At 56.3% G+C, this 18,865-nt stretch overlaps 2 protein-coding genes across 5 annotated transcripts in view; both read right to left on the bottom strand.

Annotated features, from left to right (window-relative positions):
• The window catches only part of CAPN15 (calpain 15), a 59,302-nt gene extending 50,659 nt beyond the window's left edge, over positions 1-8,643 (bottom strand). For 2 of the 4 annotated variants that reach the window (XM_063171305.1, XM_063171307.1), the window contains exons 1-3: positions 8,557-8,643; positions 3,014-3,394; positions 2,755-2,922 (exon numbers count right to left, since the gene is read on the bottom strand). The gene's annotated coding sequence lies outside the window, so the exon portion shown is untranslated. Of the gene's footprint in view, positions 1-113; positions 155-2,754; positions 2,926-3,013; positions 3,395-8,556 lie in introns of all 4 variants that reach the window. The other 2 variants (XM_063171306.1, XM_063171304.1) reach the window with 2 other exon arrangements.
• Positions 8,644-15,106: 6,463 nt separating this feature from the next.
• On the bottom strand, positions 15,107-17,756 carry NDUFB6 (NADH:ubiquinone oxidoreductase subunit B6). Its single transcript, XM_063171302.1, has 4 exons — positions 17,521-17,756; positions 17,353-17,445; positions 16,359-16,403; positions 15,107-15,259 (listed from the first exon to the last, which is right to left on the bottom strand). The coding sequence occupies exons 1-4, from the start codon at positions 17,698-17,700 to the stop codon at positions 15,191-15,193; spliced, it is 387 nt and encodes a 128-aa protein (XP_063027372.1). The 5' UTR covers positions 17,701-17,756; the 3' UTR covers positions 15,107-15,190.
• Positions 17,757-18,865: the final 1,109 nt, after the last annotated feature.

The raw sequence follows: 18,865 nt of genomic DNA, 5'->3' as shown, positions 1-18,865 counted from the left end.
GAAAAAAATGTGCAAGTCATCATCTCATCTGCAAGCTAACACTCTGCAATGACACAGGCACAGCAAACCAACCCAGGAAAAGTGGACACTGGAAGCTGAGGAGGGTTTCTAACCTTTCCAAGAGCAGACCTCTGGACCAGCTGCTCCAGAAGCACTGGGGAAAAAAGCACAGCATGAGTTCCAATAATTAGTTCCTGGACAAGTTCATGACCTGCATGAGATGACTGCCCATCTTCAGCAGCATGGAACTGGACTTGATGACCCATGAAGTTCCTTCCCCCCATCACTCAGCAACCCAAACTCATAGAGGCCCAGACATAGCACAGACACAAGGTCATTCCCAAAAGGACAGCAGGGATTGTATCTTCAGCTCATGCTAAGTTGACAGATAAGCAGATGAAGGGCTGGCCACTGCAGAAGGGAGGGGAAGAGAATTGCAGCAAGAAACAGTCTCACAGCCAGTGAAAACTCAGGGCACAGACTTGGAAAGCAAAGCCTGAGAGGTGGAGATGTCCCCTGAGCACACTGTCCCCAGACACTCCAGTCACAGCTGTAATTCTAACATAGATTACACAGACAGTAAATATATCATTTGCCAAAGACACATACAGTTGCATCCCTTCCTAGAGATAGCTCCAGTCCACACTGCAGTGCCCAAGCCACACAGGCAGCAGCACCTGGCTGTCTCCTTCTGCCATTTTAATGCAATTTGGCCTTCCCTGGCTTTCATCAGGCACCACGTCCCAATTTCCATCCAACTGGCCTAGATTTAAGCCAACACATCTCTAGCTGTGCCTCAGGCAAGCGCAGAGGTGGAAGAAGCCTGTCAGACAATGGTGCCATTTGGCATTTCCATCACAAACAACCAAGAGATAAAAGCACAATAATTGCTGAGAGCTGCACAAGAGGCCCCTGCCTTCCCCAGGAGCACAGGGAACTGGGAGAGAACAGGGAGGTGAGACAGACTCAGGGGGCAGAGAGGAAGTTCCTCATCTAGAATCAGAATCACACAATGGTTTGGGTTGGAGGGAAGTTTAAATCCCACCTCCTACCACCCCCTGCCACCTTTCACTATCCCAAGCTGCCTCAAAAGTTCCATCCAACCTGGCCTTGAACACTTCCAGGAGTGGAGCAGCCACAGCTTCTCTGAGCAACAGGGAAGCACAGCTCAGCACAATCATTTAATAACAGAGCATCACATTACTGCTCACCACCTCTTCACCTCCAGATGACACCTGAAAAACACATCAATCCTTCTGCACACTCATGTGGCAGCCATGCCATTGCTTGTGTTAGGAGATTATCCTGTATTGAAATTACAGGTGTGGAATAACACCTGCCACAAGGAAGTGATACAAACAAAACAGTGCCTGAGACCACCACAACCTCCCCTCTCCTCACCAGAGTAGCTTTACTGGCTCACTGTCTCCATCAAAGTGGCTCCTCTTCAGCTACACCAGTGCAGCTGGAATTGTAGGATGTGTTCAATTACACACACTTTAAGCAGTATTTTCTGGGAACAGACATTTGAACAAACACAATGGTCACATGAGGAAAAGGCTGTCTGTACTCTGAGAGGGCTGAAACACAATGCAGATGGTTTGAGTAATGGTGGAGCAAAGCCAGGCAGCCATGTGAGGTACCTCCAGCATGAGGAGGGAGCTGAGCTTTAACCAAGGGCTTTAACCAAGGGCTGCTGGCTGCATCCTGAACCAAAAGGGCAGATGGAGAGGAGCTCATGTTACTGGAGCCACTCCCACATGCCTTGCAAGGCATATCCACAGGCCTGAGCCTTGTGTGGTGCTGCAGACCCCCAGGCTCCCTCCAGCAGGCTCTGCTTGCTGAGACATGGCAAGGTCAGGAGCTTCTGGAAGACATTCCAAGGCTGCATCAAAACAGATCCAAGAGCAGGAACACCACCTCATCCCTCTCAGCCATGAGAAGGAGCCGTGGTGGAGATGTGACCAACACCTGCCTGCTGACAGTCACCAGCCAAACACCAGAGTGCTCATGGCCCAGCTTCACTGACCAAAGCCACGAGAGGTTCCTGCAAACCTTCTGCTGTGGCTGGGCATCAACAACACAAAAAGATTCCAGCTAGTCCATAACAACCAGCCAGGCCAGACCACACAGCAAGCACCAGTGTCCATCTTACTCATCCAAAGCCCCAACCTGGATGAGGCCACATCAACCTGGATCATCTGAATCCAAGGAAACACCATCACACACTGCAAATGCATCCTGATGGTCCAAGCTCAGACTGGCTTCCCAGCACCTTGTCCTGCCTCCAGGCTCTGAATTCCCAGCCACACAAGGCACAAGAGTCACCTCTCTGTCCCAGTGGGCTGGGAACTGCCACAGCTCTGTGGTTACTGCAGGCAAACCCATGCAGAGTTTCTTCATTTATTGCCCTGTCCTTGCACTGCCTCAAACACACCCTGGGACAGCCACGTGAGATTAAGATTGCGAGGTGCTGGAAGACCCCCACAACTTCTCTTCCACTTTCACAGTTCCTTCTTCACATGAGGAAACCAGAGGACATTGATATTCCCACCATTTAAGCACGTAGCCTTCACACAGCCAGCACAGAAACACTCAGAGGAGGAATTCAAACAAGGAAGAAAGACAAGAACCAGAGGCATGAGAGACACGAAGCAGGGTAACTGTGCTCACAAACCAAGAGAAGGTCTCCTTACTTCCTTGCAGCCCCTCCCAGCCCAGCCCAGTGCCAGCTGAGTCAGAAAAGCCTCTCACCCAACACGATTCCTGCTTGGCAGGGGCAGTGCTGGTCACTGGAGGGTCAGCCTGGTGTCCTGCTGCTGGCACCCACTGAGAGGCCTGGCTGGAGGAGCATGCTAGAAGGTCCCTGCACCGAGCACTGGGAGCACACCAAGCCTGGCAGGAGCAGCTGCTGTCCCCAAGCTGCTGGACAGAGAGTGAAAAAAGGCATGTAAGAATAGATGACTGCTGAGACTCCAGACCCATCAGCATGGCACCAGCAGAGACAACCAACCTCACATTGTTGGTCCCTCAATCAGCATCCCCTTGAACTCCAGCTTGCAGGGCTTCCCAGGACATCCAGCTGGAGCTTGGTCCCCCCTGGAGACAGCTTTTGGGTCAGCTCAGACTCTCCACTCGTGCTCTCGGAACTCTTGGCTGTGACTTTACAGTTCCGTGCCCACCACTGGCCTCCCTCCCTGCTGGTGGCTGCTGCTCAGCATCCTGGTGGGAGCTGTCATCAGAGCAGGGATGGCACACCTCAGGAGCACAGCAGGATGGGGCACAGCAGGATCACATGCAGGAGGACTCTGGACAGCTCTCCACAATTAGCAACAGGGCAGGATCTCCCGCGGGGCCGGACGGGAACGCAGCGATGTCTGGCGGGGCACGCTGCCTGAATGTTCAAATACAGAAACAGATGTTAATTACTCTGCATAGCCAGGACATCATTACCAGCTACATCTCCTGGAGATTCTCAAGTACAAATTCCTCTGATTATGGCAAACATGCCCATCCCACCCCCAGAAGCCATGACGTTTGATAGTTGCCTCGGCAAACCTCCCTCCTCTGAGATATTTCCCCTTCCTCCTTCATCCTCTGTGCTCTCAAAACAACCTGTTTCCATGAAATTGCTGCTTTGGGAAAGTGCTGTCTCCTTTGGGACAGGCTTTTAGCAGATGGAGGCAACAAGAACCCTTGTCCATAAGTGTCTGGCTCTCCAGCACACTCTCACTTCCTCTATTTTAGGCTGGGGAGGGAGGACAGAAATAAGGATTCAGCTGGCACCATGTGATCAGTGAGCCTCTTTAGCAGCATGGCAGAGCAAGGGACCCCATTCTGCCCCCTCACCTTGCTCACCATCCCCACAGCCACACCATCAGATGCAGTGTGATACCCCTGGGGTAGGTGATGAATTCACAAAGAGCTTTTCTCTTCCAGCACTCCCCAGCACTGACAATTCCAGGCAGTGGGGAGAAGGTGCCCTGTGCTGAACACCTGGACAGGTGCTGCTGAGGGAGGGTGTACAGAATGGGCCAGGAACACCACTCAGGAGCAGTAATGAGTAAATAAGGGACTGATTCAGGAACCCTTCAGGCTCAAAGGGACCACCCTGATCCTTTTAGCCCAAGGGTCTGTGCAGCTGCACAGGGAATTCCAGGCCCACAGCCCCTCCAAGGCACTCACTGAGTTGCTCCTGCACTGAAAGGCAGGAGAATCAGGAGAGCTAACGAGGCAGGGAGACCAACACCAGCAGCCAGAGCACCCCCCAAGTGCCACATCACATCAGTATCCTTGCACATTCCAGGGGATAGGAAGGGAAAGCACTCAGCCCCCAGCAGCTCAGCACAGACCTGCTGGCCAGGGCTGGAATTCCAAGGACTTCCCGAGCTCTGCCTGCTGGCCAGAGTCTGCAGGAAGCAGACTGACAAGGGGCAAGCTGGAGAGCAAGACCTTGATCACATCAGTGCTGCAGCCTCTGTGGATTGAGCACAGAGCTCAGCACACAAAGACCCTGGTGCTGTGCTCCCACTTCCACAGACCAGCACAAACACAGGGGATTTGCTGCCAGCAAAGCTGTCCATGAGTAACTTTCTCTTTTTGTTACAGGAGCAGAAGGACACAAGTTGGGAAGCTGCCTGTGATATCCTCAGTAAACTGAAATCACCTGGGCTGGGACTGGGAACAAGATGCTGAAGGGGAAACTTTGGTGCCACTGGAAGCATCACATTAGAAATGGAGCTGGGCAGCATCACTGGAGGAGGACAACAGCTTTTTGTAAGGTCTTGGTCTCTATTTCACCAAACTGAGAATGCACTGATAACCCTGAGGTTATCAGGGCTGCTCACGCCAGGGCTGGGGCAGGACACCAGCTCAGTCCCCTGACACAGTGACACTGCCACCATCCCTGGTGCTGAGCCTGCTCAGGCCCACAGCATTTCCTACAAAAGGGGCTGCACTGCAGGAACAGAAAAGCTCTTTCTTTTTTTATGAACACTCATTAGAGTTCACACCATTGGCAAAGTGTGGAGGCACGCATTTGTGGAGGAACAGAGATATGGTTCCAACACTGGTTTTAATGTGCAAGCCTAAAGACTCGGCTTCAGTTTTTAGAAATCAAACTTGATCATCTCAAGCTGGCAAAAATAGCCCCATGTTCCCTTGAGTTATTTTCTTTTCAAATAGGCAGGGTACAGCACAATAGGAAATATCAGCAGTTATGTATTCAACCTCCAGAAACCCAACGGGCCAATTCCAGCAACCCACGGCAGCTTTCCAATCCTCCCTGATCTATTTGCTGGAGTTAGTCTGAAAAGCAGGCTGCCCCCGAGCCATTCAGCAAACTCCACATCCCGCTAATTACATCAATATAAATGTATTATCTTGGCTGTCAAACATGGGCTGCCTCAACAGGACAAGGCTCTGCCATGGAAATGCAGGAAAACAATTGCTCTTTCTGCTGGTGACACATTTCTCTGGATCCTATTTCCTTGCCAGGGCTCCCCCTTCTCCCTAGGCACCAGGGCACCAGCGTTCTTTTCTTCCAGAGCAAGAGGAAATGGCACACAAAAACCCTCCTCATCCTTTGAGCAACTGAACACCAAATAATTTTGGGAACACCACCAGCATTTCCTCTCAGCCAACCTGAGAGCTGCCAGCACACGGGGAAGGGAGCTGTGAGGGCAAGAGTTAAATGTTTCTCATGAGCAGGCAGCAGCTCTTCAGCCTCTCTTGGCTTCCTCAGCTGCCACTGCTAAACGCAAGGCAAGTGTCAACACTCCAAACAGCAAATGTGACAGAAATTGGGAGCAGCCTGCTCCTCCCTGCCCAGCCTGGTGACTGTGGCCTGGAGAGCAGGGAGCCTCTCAGGAAGGCTCCAACAGCAGGCAGCAAGGCTGAGGTGAGCACAGGCAGATGCAGAGGAGCAGGGAGGCAGCTCGCTTCGCTCCAGAGTGGGATTATGACAGAAAATGAGGAGGAAGCCACTGACTCACCTGTCCCACCCGCATAAGCAGCTTTCCCACCCAAGGCTGCACTGAGTGTGACCTTGATCAGAGCCCCAAGTTCCAGCAAAACAGGGGCTCACAAAGTTCTCCTCAGCTCCGGGCACTGGGAGAGAGCCGTGGTGGCAGGATACTGGGCTGACACACACTGTCCAAATCTGCCTCCTCTGACCGCAGGCAGCCACAGTCCCTCGCTCCAGCTTCCCTCTGCTTCACAAAAATCCTCACTTGGAGAAATGCCACAGGGTCAGGTCCTTCCCAGACCCCTCTGTTCACAGGAAGGGTCAGAACAAAGCCAGAAAGAAACAAGCCTGGATTCAGATGAAGTGGGAAGATGGGAGGAAAACAGCATTTCTCCACCTAGGAGCAGACAATGTTTCCAGCAGCGGGGATTAACACAACCATGGGCAAACGACACAGAGATCTAGAGAGAGACTCTAGATCTCACAGATCTCACGTGCAACCAGCACAAACCTGGAAAGCCCCCACAAAACCTCCAGGACAGAAGAGAGCAGCATGTTTTCCATGAGTCAAAGCCAACTGCTCTCAGCTGGCTGAGGGAACACCAGGGCCGTGGCCACTTCCCTCTGCAAAGGCAGCAGAATTCCAAGCACAGATAAAGGGTGCCAGAGCAAAGATAAGGGGGGAGCAAGCAGGAGAGTGAGGGGCAATCAGTGCATCTGCTGAGGACATCCAGGCTCCTCTGTGGGGTCACCCAGCCCTTCCGCCACCACGAGACAGCTCCAAGTCTGGGCACGCCGCCTGACCTTTTTTACGTGCAACTTTAGCACTTCTGGGTTGTTTTCCAAGATTTATTCAGATTCAGGAGACACCGTGCCTGGCCCACGCCTCCAGTTCCCTTATGCACCAAGTCATCAGGCTGGAGGAGGCTGCTCTCCCTCCTGCCAAAGCAACCGGGCTTAGCAAAGCCAGCCACTCACATCAGGCCTTCAAAGGGCTCTCCAGCCATTCCACCCCTCCCAGGAAGGGAGCAATGCTGGGTCTTGCCTTCTGCCTCCAACTCCTAAAGCCTTGGATGCAAACAGAAGCTGATGCAACTCAAAATGAGTTAATATCCCCACACACACAAAATCAGGGTAATTTGAATCATGCCTTGCACAGGTTATGCTCAGACAGCTCAGCCCTGCTCTGGTGCACTCAGGGGCACGAGCCAGACTGCTCAGCAGGATCTCAAAAAATGGCCAGACAAAAGCCACCAGCAGACTCTCGGAGTCACAGGCAGCCAGTCTGTCACTGCAGGTGTGCTCCAGTTTAGGGAAGAGCACAGCCCTGAAGCACAAGTCCCAGGTGACAACGTGCAAAGCATGGCAAGATCTCTGCATTCAGAGCCACAGTCTGGGATAGCACCCCTCACCTCAGCTCCCTCCAAACACATCTCCCAGTCTCCATCAGCTCTTGACCCACCCACAGCAGTGCAGCAGTGTCCTGCACCAGTGCCCCAGGCCACGTGCACGGAGCAATTCCCACAAAACCTTCTGCCCGACCATGGGAACCCACCCAGCCGCATCCCGGGCCTGCGGGCCTATGGAGAGCCAAGCTCCACTGAGATCCCCAGCTTGGAGGAAACAGTCTGACATTTCAAACACAACGTTCACATTATCCCATCTCCTCTAACAGGCCCACGGATGATCACCCTGAACAGTGGTTTCCTGGTGCTTGGGGGGATGCACCCCAGGAGCAGGGAGAGGAGAGAGCTCGGTAAATGGAGAGGCTGGCAAGCACAGAGCTTTTCCATCCTCTAAGACTCCTGCATCCAGGACCTGGAGGCTGAGATGCTTCAGCTGCAGCTGAGCTGACATGCAGCAAAATCCAGGGGTCTTGATGAGACACTGGGACCCAACAGCCTTAGGATGTTCAAGACCCAAGGGTAACAGCCAGACAACTGATTCTAAAGGGCAAACTCGCAGAGGCACGAGAAACACTGCATAAAGCCCTGCTCAGCCCCAGCGCGGGTGTCTGAGCTGGAGGTGAGAGTGAAGAACTGCAGGACAGGCAGCCCGGGGCGCTGGGGGCTCCGCCGTGCTCCAGCCCGGGGCCGGCGCTCGGCGGTGCCCCAGGCGTGCCCTGCCCGCGGCAGGACCGGGAGCTGCGGGGCGCGGGCAGGGCAGGCACTGCAGCCTGAGGCGGCCAGTCACGGAGCCGCCCCGTCCCCCCCGGCTGCTGCACGACCCTCAAGCCCGTTAAAACCCCTCCGGCCGTGCGGCCGGGCCGGGGGCGAGCGGGGCCCCCGCAGCCCCCGGGTCTCCCCGCAGCCCCGGGCAAGGCGCCCCGGCCGCCGCACAGCCCCGAGCCGGGACCCCGGCACCGCCCGCCCCCCCGGGCCGCCCCGGCCTCCGGCCCCCGCGCGGGCCCACCGGCAACAGGTGGTGCGGGGCGGCCCGGGGGCGGCGGGGCCCAGCCGACGCCTCCGGCCGGGAGAGCCCCGGGCAACCCCCGGCGCGGACGAGAGCCGCGGCCCGCGGGGCTGCAGCGGGAGGCCCCGGGCGGCCGGCCCGTCCCCGCTCCCTTCCCCCGCGCCCCCGTCGCCGCTCACCTGGGGGTGGAGGCGCCGCGCTGCCGCTCCGTCCCCCCGGCCCCGCGCGTTCCCCCGAGCGGAGCAGCTCGCGCCCGCTCCGGCCGCCCCGCCGGCCCTTCCTCCCGCCCGCCCGAGCCCCGCGCCCGCCCTACGCCGCCGCCGTGGCGCAGCGCCCCGTCCCGGCCGCGGGCGTGCGGCGCGGAGACAGCGCAGGGACCGTCGTGAATAGCGCGGCGGGACTACGAGCCCCGAGGGGCGCCGCGCGCAGGAAGCGGAAAGCGGCCGCCGAGCGGGGCACCGGGAGCGGCGTTTCGGGGCCGGGGCAGGCCCGGCGGAGTCCCGGGCAGCGGCAGTGGTTCGGACCCGAGGGAGCGGCGAGCTCCGGGCGCGCGGAGGGCGCGGGCCGCAGCGGCCGTTGAGGGGCGGCCGGCACTGTGCGGTGGGCGAGGACTACGACTCCCAGCGTGCCTTGCGGCCCGTGAGAGAGCGCCCACCCCCGGCCGGGGGTCGCAGCGCAGGCGGCGCTGGCCTCGGGGGCGGTGGGACCCGGAGGGGTGAGGGTCCCGCAGGGTCCCGGAGGGTCTTGGCGTGCTCCGGGGATCCCGTGGCTCCGTTCGTCCGAGGCCGCGGTTTGGGAAAGGCGGGTGCGTGGCCCTGAGCCCTCACACGGAGGCTCCGTGCGCCCCTGAGCGTCCCCGGCGCTCCCCTGAAGGCGCCGCCGTGAGGGGATGGAGGATCCGGGCGTTCCCTCTGCGGAGCAGAGCCCGCGGCTGAGCCAACCTGGGCAGACACCGCTCATAATTACAGCTTTAATGACCTGGCGGCACATGAAGCGAAGGTGGGGCCGCAGCGATGTGCTCGGCGCTGCGGGCGATGTGCAGCCGCGGTTCGGCGTGGGACGGGGAGCGGGGCCGGGCCGGGGTCTGCACCCACCCGGCCTCGCAGTTCCGACCCACGTCCCGAGCCAAACCAAGGCCAGACTCGCCGGGCTAAGAAGCGCCTTCACACCCTCCCACCCCACAGAGATGAGAGATGAGAGATGGGAGCAGTCCGACTCTCCGTGCTGGGCTGCTCCCTCCCGGAGCCGTGAGGGAAAACAGAGAGAGGGCCCCAGATGGGACCCAGCCCAGCTGGTCCGGCACACCCTGATGGAAGTCGGTGGTCGTTGTTCCAGCAAAAGCAGCATCATTTCAGCCACCAGTCTTGGAAGGCGATCACTGCCTGCTAAGTGAAACATGACAGTTGCTAAAGAGTGAGGAGAATATTCTCTTCAGGCTGTTGGACCCTCCCCAAAAGGCACCTCAGGCTTTCTCTGTGGGGTGCTGAAATGGCAAATGTTCATGAAACCTTCTGTAGCACAATGCAGGGACCAAAAGCTGATGAAGAGCTTGGGCTTCCCTTCATCCCTCTGTAAAATGTGACTGCCAGTCATATCAACACATTTATTTGCAGACATCTTTTCTAGAGGCTGCAGACAGTTCTGCTGGTGTTCTTTGGCGTGGGCCAGGGGAGAAGCAGCCCCATGCTGCCCTCACTCACAGATGGGATTCCTGGTCTGGGGAAATTGAGGGCTTGGTGCTCTAACAGTGCCTGAGGAAAGCACAGAGCAGGTATTCCAAATATCACAGGTTTATGGAATATCCCAAGCTGGAAGGGACCCACCAGGATCATCAAGTCCAACGAGCCCCTGCAGCTCCTGTGGGCTTCAACATCCTCACAGCACAGAGCCCAGCCCTGGCATGACAGGGACTTCCTGGCTGGAATTATGTCACCAGCCTGGCCATCTTTATTTGAAGAATAAATGTGTGAAGCAAACTTGGCCCAGTTAGAAAGGGGTTTCAAAAAGTGAATGTTTTCAGTGTGTTCAGTTAGGAATTACAATCGTGGGAAGGTTTGGGTTGGAAGGGACTGTAAAGCTCATCCCATTCCCACCCCTGCCATGGCAGGGACACCTCCCACTGTCCCAGGCTGCTCCCAGCCCTGCCCAGCCTGGCCCTGGGCACTGCCAGGGATCCAGGGGCAGCCACAGCTGCTCTGGGCACCCTGTGCCAGGGCCTGCCCACCCTCACAGGGAACAATTCCCAATTCCCAATATCCCATCCATCCCTGCCCTCTGGCAGTGGGAGCCATTCCCTGTGTCCTGTCCCTCCATCCCTTGTCCCCAGTCCCTCTGCAGCTCTCCTGGAGCCCCTTCAGGCCCTGGCAGGGGCTCTGAGGTGTCCCTGGAGCTTCTCCTCTCCAGGTGAGCACCCCCAACTCTCCCAGCCTGTCAGAAATTCAATGAACTGGGATCCCCATTCCCTAATTTTAGCTGGATAAACTGAGGCCCATAACTGGCAGTGCCCATCACATCTGTGAGCACTGCAGAAAGACAGAGGTTTCCAGTTATTCCAGGATAATTCCTGTTCCTGTCTTGGATGATAAAGTGGATCTAACATTCAGTTGGTGCAGCAGAGGCATCAATATTGCAGTGAGCTGCATTCCTGGGAATGAAAGGTGAGAGGAATGTCACCTCCTGCTCTGCCCTGAGCAATAATAGAAACAGAAACAATAATTTCCAAGTGTTGTTACCCAGCTTCTCTTCCACCTACCATGCCTCCTAAAACCATTCCAGGGCTTTTCCTGGAGCTGCCTGGACCATCCTGAGCTTTTCCTGACCATACAAACCTTGCTTTCCTCTGGCTGCAAAGGTTCTCCCCCACCACCAGCACTTCCCAAATCTGTCAGAGGAGAGTGTCAGCCAGCTCTCCCTGATGCCTTGTGCAGGCTGGCCTGGAACAGAGACTGGGCAGAGTTACAGAATAAAGCAGGGATCTGTTAGGAGGGCTCAATGGATCCACCTTGGGCAGCACAAGAGCCCAGCCAGAGCTGCACCCAAGGTGAACCAAAATGGTCACAAAATGAACAACTGGTCATGGGGTCTCTCACTTTTATAAGTTCTAGACTATTTACATATTGGAGTTCATTATCCAATGACAGCTTTAAGTTATGCAGTCCCATCCTGCTTATTTTTCTCCATTGTTTGTGCTCTTGGGCCTGATATTTGGATCATTTGTCCTTAATCCCCTGCTAGACAAGGAATTGTTTTGTGTCCCTACTCTGTGAAGAGAGCTTACCATTCCCCAATACAAAGTTCAGAAGTGCACACTAAAGCAGTGCAGAATCTGAAAAATAGATTCTGAAAAAAAGCCAAAACCTGAGGCACCATCCCCACACCATGGACGGGCACAGTGGATCGATGTGTGTCAGCCCAGACACGGCTCTGGATGTCCCTGAGAGCTCCCCTGGCCCCGATCCCGAGCTGCTGTGCCATGGGACACCCCAGAGCATGGGCAGACCCAGCTGGCCAAGGCCAGGGTACACACCCAGGGCTGGCAGGGACTGGAGGATGCACAGGGAGAATTCCCTGTTGTGTTCTGGCACTGCTGGAACCAGCAGCTCCTGCCTGAGGCACCTCAGGTGAGAGAGAGGAAGGGTTGGCATGTTCCACATGCCAGGATCTCCCACGGGATTTCCCAGGACACCAAGCTTGACTGAGCCTCCCCTCAGTTCTCACCTCTGCTGCGACCTCCCCTTCACACTGGCAAGTGGCTTTTCCTGGTGCCTGCCCTCAGCCCTGCCAGCTGCAGGTCCTGGTGGCTGTCAGAGGGCAGGACAGAAAGCCTTAGATCCATCATTGTTTTGGAGGAGATTTCCTCCTTGAGCTGTTGCAATGGAAGGTGCAAGGCAGGTGCAAAGAAGTGTTAGAGTAGCTTCTTTGAGTTAGGTTTAATAAGCTTTGGAGGGCTCTAACACACCTTAGATAGCTCAGCTATCTTTGGAGGCATAAAAATTGGTAGGATGGCTTTTGTTGCAGTGTTTGAAACAAAAAGGTTTAATAAAAGGCAAAATAACAAACAGAAAAACGGAGCTGGGTGTCAGACGTTCTTGTTCCTGGTAAAACACTTTACAAAGCCATTCGTTTCTTTGTTTTCCTCTTTTTTTTAGTTAATTGCTTAGGTGGGACCTTTTGGCTTCTGTTTAATTAGCTATATTTAAGTTTGAGGTGAAGTTCCCTGGGCCTATGACGTGGCTTTTTTCAGCTAATCAAGCAGAGAAACTTCTGGGCTTCTTTCTTTTTTGAGGGGACAAAGGATAGTTTTGTCACTCAGTCAACGGGGGCACACTCTTACATCTCACCCTTTCTATACACCTAAAGAGGAGAAAGGAACAAGAACTGAAAAAGTTTGGTTGACAATTTGTAGTTCTGCTAATAATTTTTAAATTTGGTTCTAATCTTCTATCTTAACAAGGAAATGCAACCCTTGACTAAATATATAATGTATATATTGTATAAGAGTGGGCAGGCCCTGGCACAGGGTGCCCAGAGCAGCTGTGGCTGCCCCTGGATCCCTGGAAATGTCCAAGACCAGGCTGGGCAGGGCAGGGCTTGGAGCAACCTGGGACAATGGGAGGTGTCCCTGCCCATGGCAGGGGGTGAGTCAAGATGATATTTAAAGTTCCTTCAACCCAAACCACTCCATGACTCTGTGATTGTCTATGTGTGCATCTATCACTGGTCAGTGATATGTTTTTAGTGGCAGGGATCTCAAAGTTATGTAGATGTCGAGCTGTGTGTAATATCTGTGTGTGCAACACTGAGGGCACCTGAGGGAACAATGTGGTACAAACCCAGATTTCGCTTTCATTGTCAAGAGAATGCATCTCCCACATTTGTGGTGTGAGGGAAATTGGACTCAGTGACTTTGAGAGGTGCAGGGATGGCCCAGGGGAGATGCACCCTGTGTTTGTGGGGGCACATGGTCCAGCAGCTGCCAGCAGTGCCTGGGCTCACACCAGGCTCGTGGCTCCTCCTGCTTGCCCAGCACCACGTGCTGCCACCTGCAGTGGGACAGCTCAGGGGATGGAGGTGAATGCTCCTGCTGCAGCTGTGCCAGGACATGTTCAAGGTGCTCTGTTGTCTTTTTTTATGTGGTAATGACACTTAAACCTCTCCCTGCTTGAGGGAAAGGTATCCATCCCCTCTGTTCAGGGAGGATTATCTGTTCCAAAGCCCCCAGGTGACCCCAGGGCCCCACACCTGTCCCTGGGACTGAGTCTGTGCCTAAAATGGCCCCCTGGGCCCCATATCACAGGGACATGGGGAATTGGTGTGTCTCTAGGATTGCTGGAGCTGTGGGAGTGCTCATAGCACTCTGGGGGTACAAGGAATTCCCTGCAGTCCTGGGGGAATTCTCACTAGAGGAGGAGAGTTGTCAGCATCTCCTTAGGGGAACTGGAGAGTCCTGGGAGTATCAGGGCATTCTTGGGGGAATCTGGGAGCTCTGGGAGTATCAGGCATCCATCCCCCTGGGTGTGTGGAGTCCCCAGGAGATGTCACAGTCCCCAGTTCCTCACAAGCACTGCACAAGTGCCTGGGGAGCCAGGGATTTGGGGTACCCCAGCTGTCCTCAGTGGGGTGGGGGTGTCAGAGGAGCCCAGGGAGGGAAGGCCACCCCGATCACTGGCCAGGGGGGTGGGCTCACTGTGGCCCTTGGGCACACCTTGGGGCAGGGGTGGTGACAGGGACCCCCAGGGCCTTGGGAAGGACAAGTCTCATCCCCCTGCAGCCCCTCTACCAACCCCAGCACCCCTCAACTCCCAGGCTCCCCCTGACTCTCTACTTCCCCAGTGCTCCCCTACAGCCCCTGCTCTCTCAACCTTCCCCAGGGATGACCCAGAGGATCCTGCTGCCCCCCAGTTCATTCCTCAGTGCTGTCTCACCCTGAGCCACTGTGTGGCCAAGGAAAGAAAGGGATGTGGCTTTGGCAAGGGCCTGGGGTCCATGGCCTCCCTCATCTCCTTTGAGTGCTGGGGTTTTCCCTGTGTTTGCCACAGCCCTGATGGTTCCAGTCCCTACTCCATTATGAGGAGTCTGGCTGTCCCCAAACACAGTACAGGGGCTCTGACCTGTCCCCTGCTCCTCACACACACAGGCTGGGCTGCTCTCTCATGGCTCCATGAGGGAATTGTGTCACAGGCACCCAGGTTACCCTTTGGATTGTGGTTTAACCATTCCTATCCCCAAAGTACCTACTAAAGCCTTCAAATCATAGAATATGTCAGGTTGGGAGGGACCCAGAGGGATCACTGCTCTTTCAGAGACCAGTCTTCCCAGTGCAAAGTGCCCCTGGGATGTGGGGGCTGGAAGACTCTTCCTCAGAAAGGGCTGAAGGCAGAGGGAAGAGTGGTAAAAAGGGTTTTGGCAGCAGGGCCTCTTCTGCCACCCCCCCTAGGCAGAGAGGTGGGATGACAAAGGTGGAATGTCTGGAAGTCTGTCAGAAGGGGTTGGTAGAGTGGGAGAGAGAACCAAGTGTGTGAGGGGCTCAGCTCTGCTCCAAAATCCCTGAGATCTGGAGTGTCTCTCTGGTCACCCCAAGCCCACACTGTCCTTCTGCCAGGTCTCACTGAGAGCTGAGCAAGGGCCTTGGAGATCCCCAGGATCCAGCAATAATGAACTCCCACAGGAGGAACACCTGGAATGACATGGATTAATGGGACAGTAAATGACAGAGGAGCTGAGACAATGCCCAGTGAACACTCTTTTATGGAACAGACACAGCAGGTGCAGCTCTGGCCATGTTCCCCCACAGAGGAAATCAGCTCCTGGCCATCAGTGGTGCCTGTGGTGCTCATCTTTCAGGGGTGGCATGATCTCTCCAGTCTCTAAAATCCTGTCCCCCTGTGGGAAGAGAGCATGGTGAGCATTCCCTGTGGCACCCAGGCTCCCCCCACACAGCCCAGTCCTTCAGGGAACCTGCAACTGTCCCCACTTCAGGCAAGGATCTCACAACACACCCAGAACACTCTAATTCCTCCAACGTCCCCAGAAAGCTGGAATAACATCACAGCAAAATTTCCTGGAGCCTGTGCTTGCTTTACCCCTTGTTTTCACTACAGAACAGCAGCCACACATTTTGAGTTGCTTTGTTTTAAAAATTACTTCTAGCACTGCATAATCCCCTCCAGCAGTGATCAGTGAGTCCAACACCATGGCCCAGAGCCCATGGAGAGCCATGGAATCCCTCAAAAATCAACCTGCTGCCCCAGTGTCACTTGTTCCAGCTCCAGGCACAGTCCTGGCCTGCTGAGCTGCCCTAACTCAACTGAAAAATGAGGCTGAAGACAGAGGCCAACAGCTTGACCTTCAGCATGTTGCTTTGTGGCTGTTTGGGATGTAATAATTTATAATTTTATTTTAGACAGAGCTGATTAGGAGGTGTTATGCCAAAAATGGGCAGCAGTCAGAAAGGGCAGAGCTGATTTTCTGTAGGAATATTTGCCCTCTGACTTATTACACCCATCAGTAACAGCTCAGAGCAGCCTGGAAAAGAAAATACCAAACATTGTGACACTCTCTGCTTCATAAAACTTGTCCCAAGCTGAGGTGACACAACTCTTTGGGGACACCCGAGTGTGGGGCACCTTCAGGGACAAGTGGGACCAAGCCAGAACCAACATTCTCAGGGCTTAACAAGGAGAAGCAGAGCCACTCCTGTGTGATTCCATGTGTAAACAATCACTGGGGCTTTGGACACCCATTCCCAAAGGGAATGTTTGTATTTCCCACCCAGGAGGGGCAGCATCAGCCAGGTGCTACAGAGAGGTAACACTGAAACAGGCACTGAGACAAGATTAAAGTGCCAAACCCACTGTTGCTATGCTGCCCACAGGACCCAGCACATCCCTTGGGAAAGCTGTCACTGGACATTTCCCAGATGCTCCCTGGAAACCCTTCCTGTGTGTGTGACAGAAGATAAGACAGGCCATGAGAGACTTACTGGGAATATCCGTGGGTTGGCCACAACCACCCCGTGCGGCGATTTCTGGAACAGGGGGAGAACACAGGGAAGGGCAGAGAGAACAGTGTTACTTGGAGAAAGCACAAAGGGTGTTCAAAATGGGCACCACGACCCTTCCAGGATACAAACTGTGCTAAGCACAAGTCCTGTTAAACCTTCCATTGCTGAGAGAAACACCTGAGGCTGCAGCAGTCACACCTGCCAGGGAGGCCAGGGCTGGCCCTTTCCCTCCCCACACCAATTGCTGCCCTGGTTATTCTCAGGGCTGTTCCTGCAGGACAGGAACAATTCAGTCACAGCTTTTCTGCTCAGATCACAGGAGAAGCTGGGCACTGCCATAAATCATGGAATGACTTTGGTCGGAAGGGGCCTTAACCCTTCCACTATCCCAAGTTACTCCAAGCCCCATCCACCCTGGTCTTGGGCACTGCCAGGGATGCAGGGGCAGCCCCAGCTGCTCTGGGCACCCTGTGCCAGGGCCTGCCCACCCTCACAGGGAACAATTCCCAATTCCCAATATCCCATCCATCCCTGCCCTCTGGCAGTGGGAGCCATTCCCTGTGTCCTGTCCCTCCATCCCTTGTCCCCAGTCCCTCTGCAGCTCTCCTGGAGCCCCTTCAGGCCCTGGCAGGGGCTCTGAGGTGTCCCTGGAGCTTCTCCTCTCCAGGTGAGCACCCCCAGCTCTGCCAGCCTGGCTCCAGAGCAGAGGGGCTCCAGCTCTTGGGCATCTCCGTGGGCTCCTCTGGACTCTCTCCAGCAGCTCCAGGTCCTGCTGCTGTTGGCCCAGATCTGGGGGCAGCTCTGCAGCTAGGGTGTCACAAGAGTGATTCTTTGGGATGAACAGGCCACGGGGAATAACCTTCATCAGCAGCCGAGTGTGAGCAGCACCGTCCCCCACCCGCTGTGGGACCAGTCCCGCTCCATCCCCGCGGCCCTTCCCGGCCATTCCCTGCCCCGGCGGGCCCGCACGCACCAGGAGATGGTACTTCACGAAGTAGGTGATGGCCCAGGCGGGGAGCAGCACCCGCAGAAACACGAAGCGGCCGCCCTGGTAGAAGTTGTGCACCTGCGGGCACAGGGGCGGTCAGGCGGGGCCAGCGGGCCGGGCGAGGCCGCGCGGTGCCCGCGTCCCGCCGCTCACCTGGTGCCGCCAGGGCTCGCCGGGCCGCAGGAAGCGCTCCCAGAAGGCGGCCACGGGCCCGAGCCGCTGCGGCGGCAGGACGGGCTCCCGCGGGCTCAGCTCCTGGTCCCGCAGCCAGCGGCGCCGCAGGGCGCGGAGCTGCTGCACCCGCAGCCTCTCATCCTGCGTGGGGCTGCTCATGGCGCCTCTGCCCGCCTGGGCCGCTCGCTCCGCTCCGCTTCGGTTCGGTTCGGTTCGGCCCCGCTCAGGTCACTCCGGTCCCGTTCGGCCCCGCTCGGGCGCCGTGTCCTTCGCGGCGGCGCGCGGCGGTGACGTGCCGGCGCGCGCAGTGGTGACGCGCCAGGCAAGGCCGCTGAGGTGGTGCCGGGGCCGAGGCGGCTCCGTGAGGGAAACCGGGAGGGTCTGGGGAAAGGACAGCGCAGGGGACTCAGCTGGGACCGCTTCCAGTGCCCGCAGGGAGCAGATAGGGCAGGTGTACTTGTAACAGCATGGAGGGACAGGACACAGGGAATGGCTCCCACTGCCAGAGGGCAGGGATGGATGGGATATTGGGAATTGGGAATTGTTCCCTGTGAGGGTGGGCAGGCCCTGGCACAGGGTGCCCAGAGCAGCTGTGGCTGCCCCTGGATCCCTGGCAGTGCCCAAGGCCAGGCTGGGCAGGGCTGGGAGCAGCCTGGGACAGTGGGAGGTGTCCCTGCCCATGGCAGGGGTGGGATGGTCTCTAATGACCCTTCCCAGCCAAACCACTCAATTATCCCTTGATTCCATTATTCCAATATTCTGTGATTGTGTGTTTCCATGTTTCCAGTGATTCCACGATTCCATAATTACAACGTTTCCATGGTTCTTATGATCCCAATGATTCATTTATCCAGTGATTCCACGTTTCCCCTATTGCAGTGTTCCATGATCTCGATGTTCCCCCATCCCGGTGCGCATTCCCCCCATCCCGGTGTGTGTTTCCCCCCATCCCGGTGTTCATTCCCCCATCCCGGTGTGTTCCCCCCCATCCCGGTGTGTTCCCCCCTATCCCGGTGTGTGTTCCCCCCGTCCCGGTGTGTGTTTCCCCCCATCCAGGTGTGTTCCCCCCCATCCCGGTGTGTTCCCCCCATCCCGGTGTGATCCCCCCCCATCCCGGTGTGATCGCCCCCCATCCCGGTGTGTGTTTCCCCCCATCCCGGTGTGTGTTCCCCCCCATCCCGGTGTGTGTTCCCCCCGTCCCGGTGTTCCCCGCTCTCTCCGTTCCCGCTTGGGCAGCGGGTCCGTAGCGCCCCCTGGCGGCCCGGGCAGCTCTGTGGCGGAGCGGTGTCCGGGGGTCGCGGGTTCGATCCCCGCTCTGGCCGTT

The sequence above is a fragment of the Melospiza melodia genome, chromosome 18 (assembly GCF_035770615.1).
Source record: "Melospiza melodia melodia isolate bMelMel2 chromosome 18, bMelMel2.pri, whole genome shotgun sequence".
Taxonomy (NCBI): Eukaryota; Metazoa; Chordata; class Aves; order Passeriformes; family Passerellidae; genus Melospiza; species Melospiza melodia.
The sequence above is the reverse complement of the archived record's forward strand: the minus strand, read 5'-3'. Positions and strand labels throughout refer to the sequence as shown.

Coding starts and splice junctions, on each gene's coding strand:
- NDUFB6 (XM_063171302.1), bottom strand. CDS start 17,700: ATGAGCAGCCCCACGCAGGATGAGAGGCTGCGGGTGCAGCAGCTCCGC. Junction 17,446..17,520: donor GCGAGCCCTGGCGGCACCAG/GTGAGCGGCGGG, acceptor CTGTGCCCGCAG/GTGCACAACTTCTACCAGGG. Junction 16,404..17,352: donor TCGTGAAGTACCATCTCCTG/GTGCGTGCGGGC, acceptor CCCCTGTTCCAG/AAATCGCCGCACGGGGTGGT.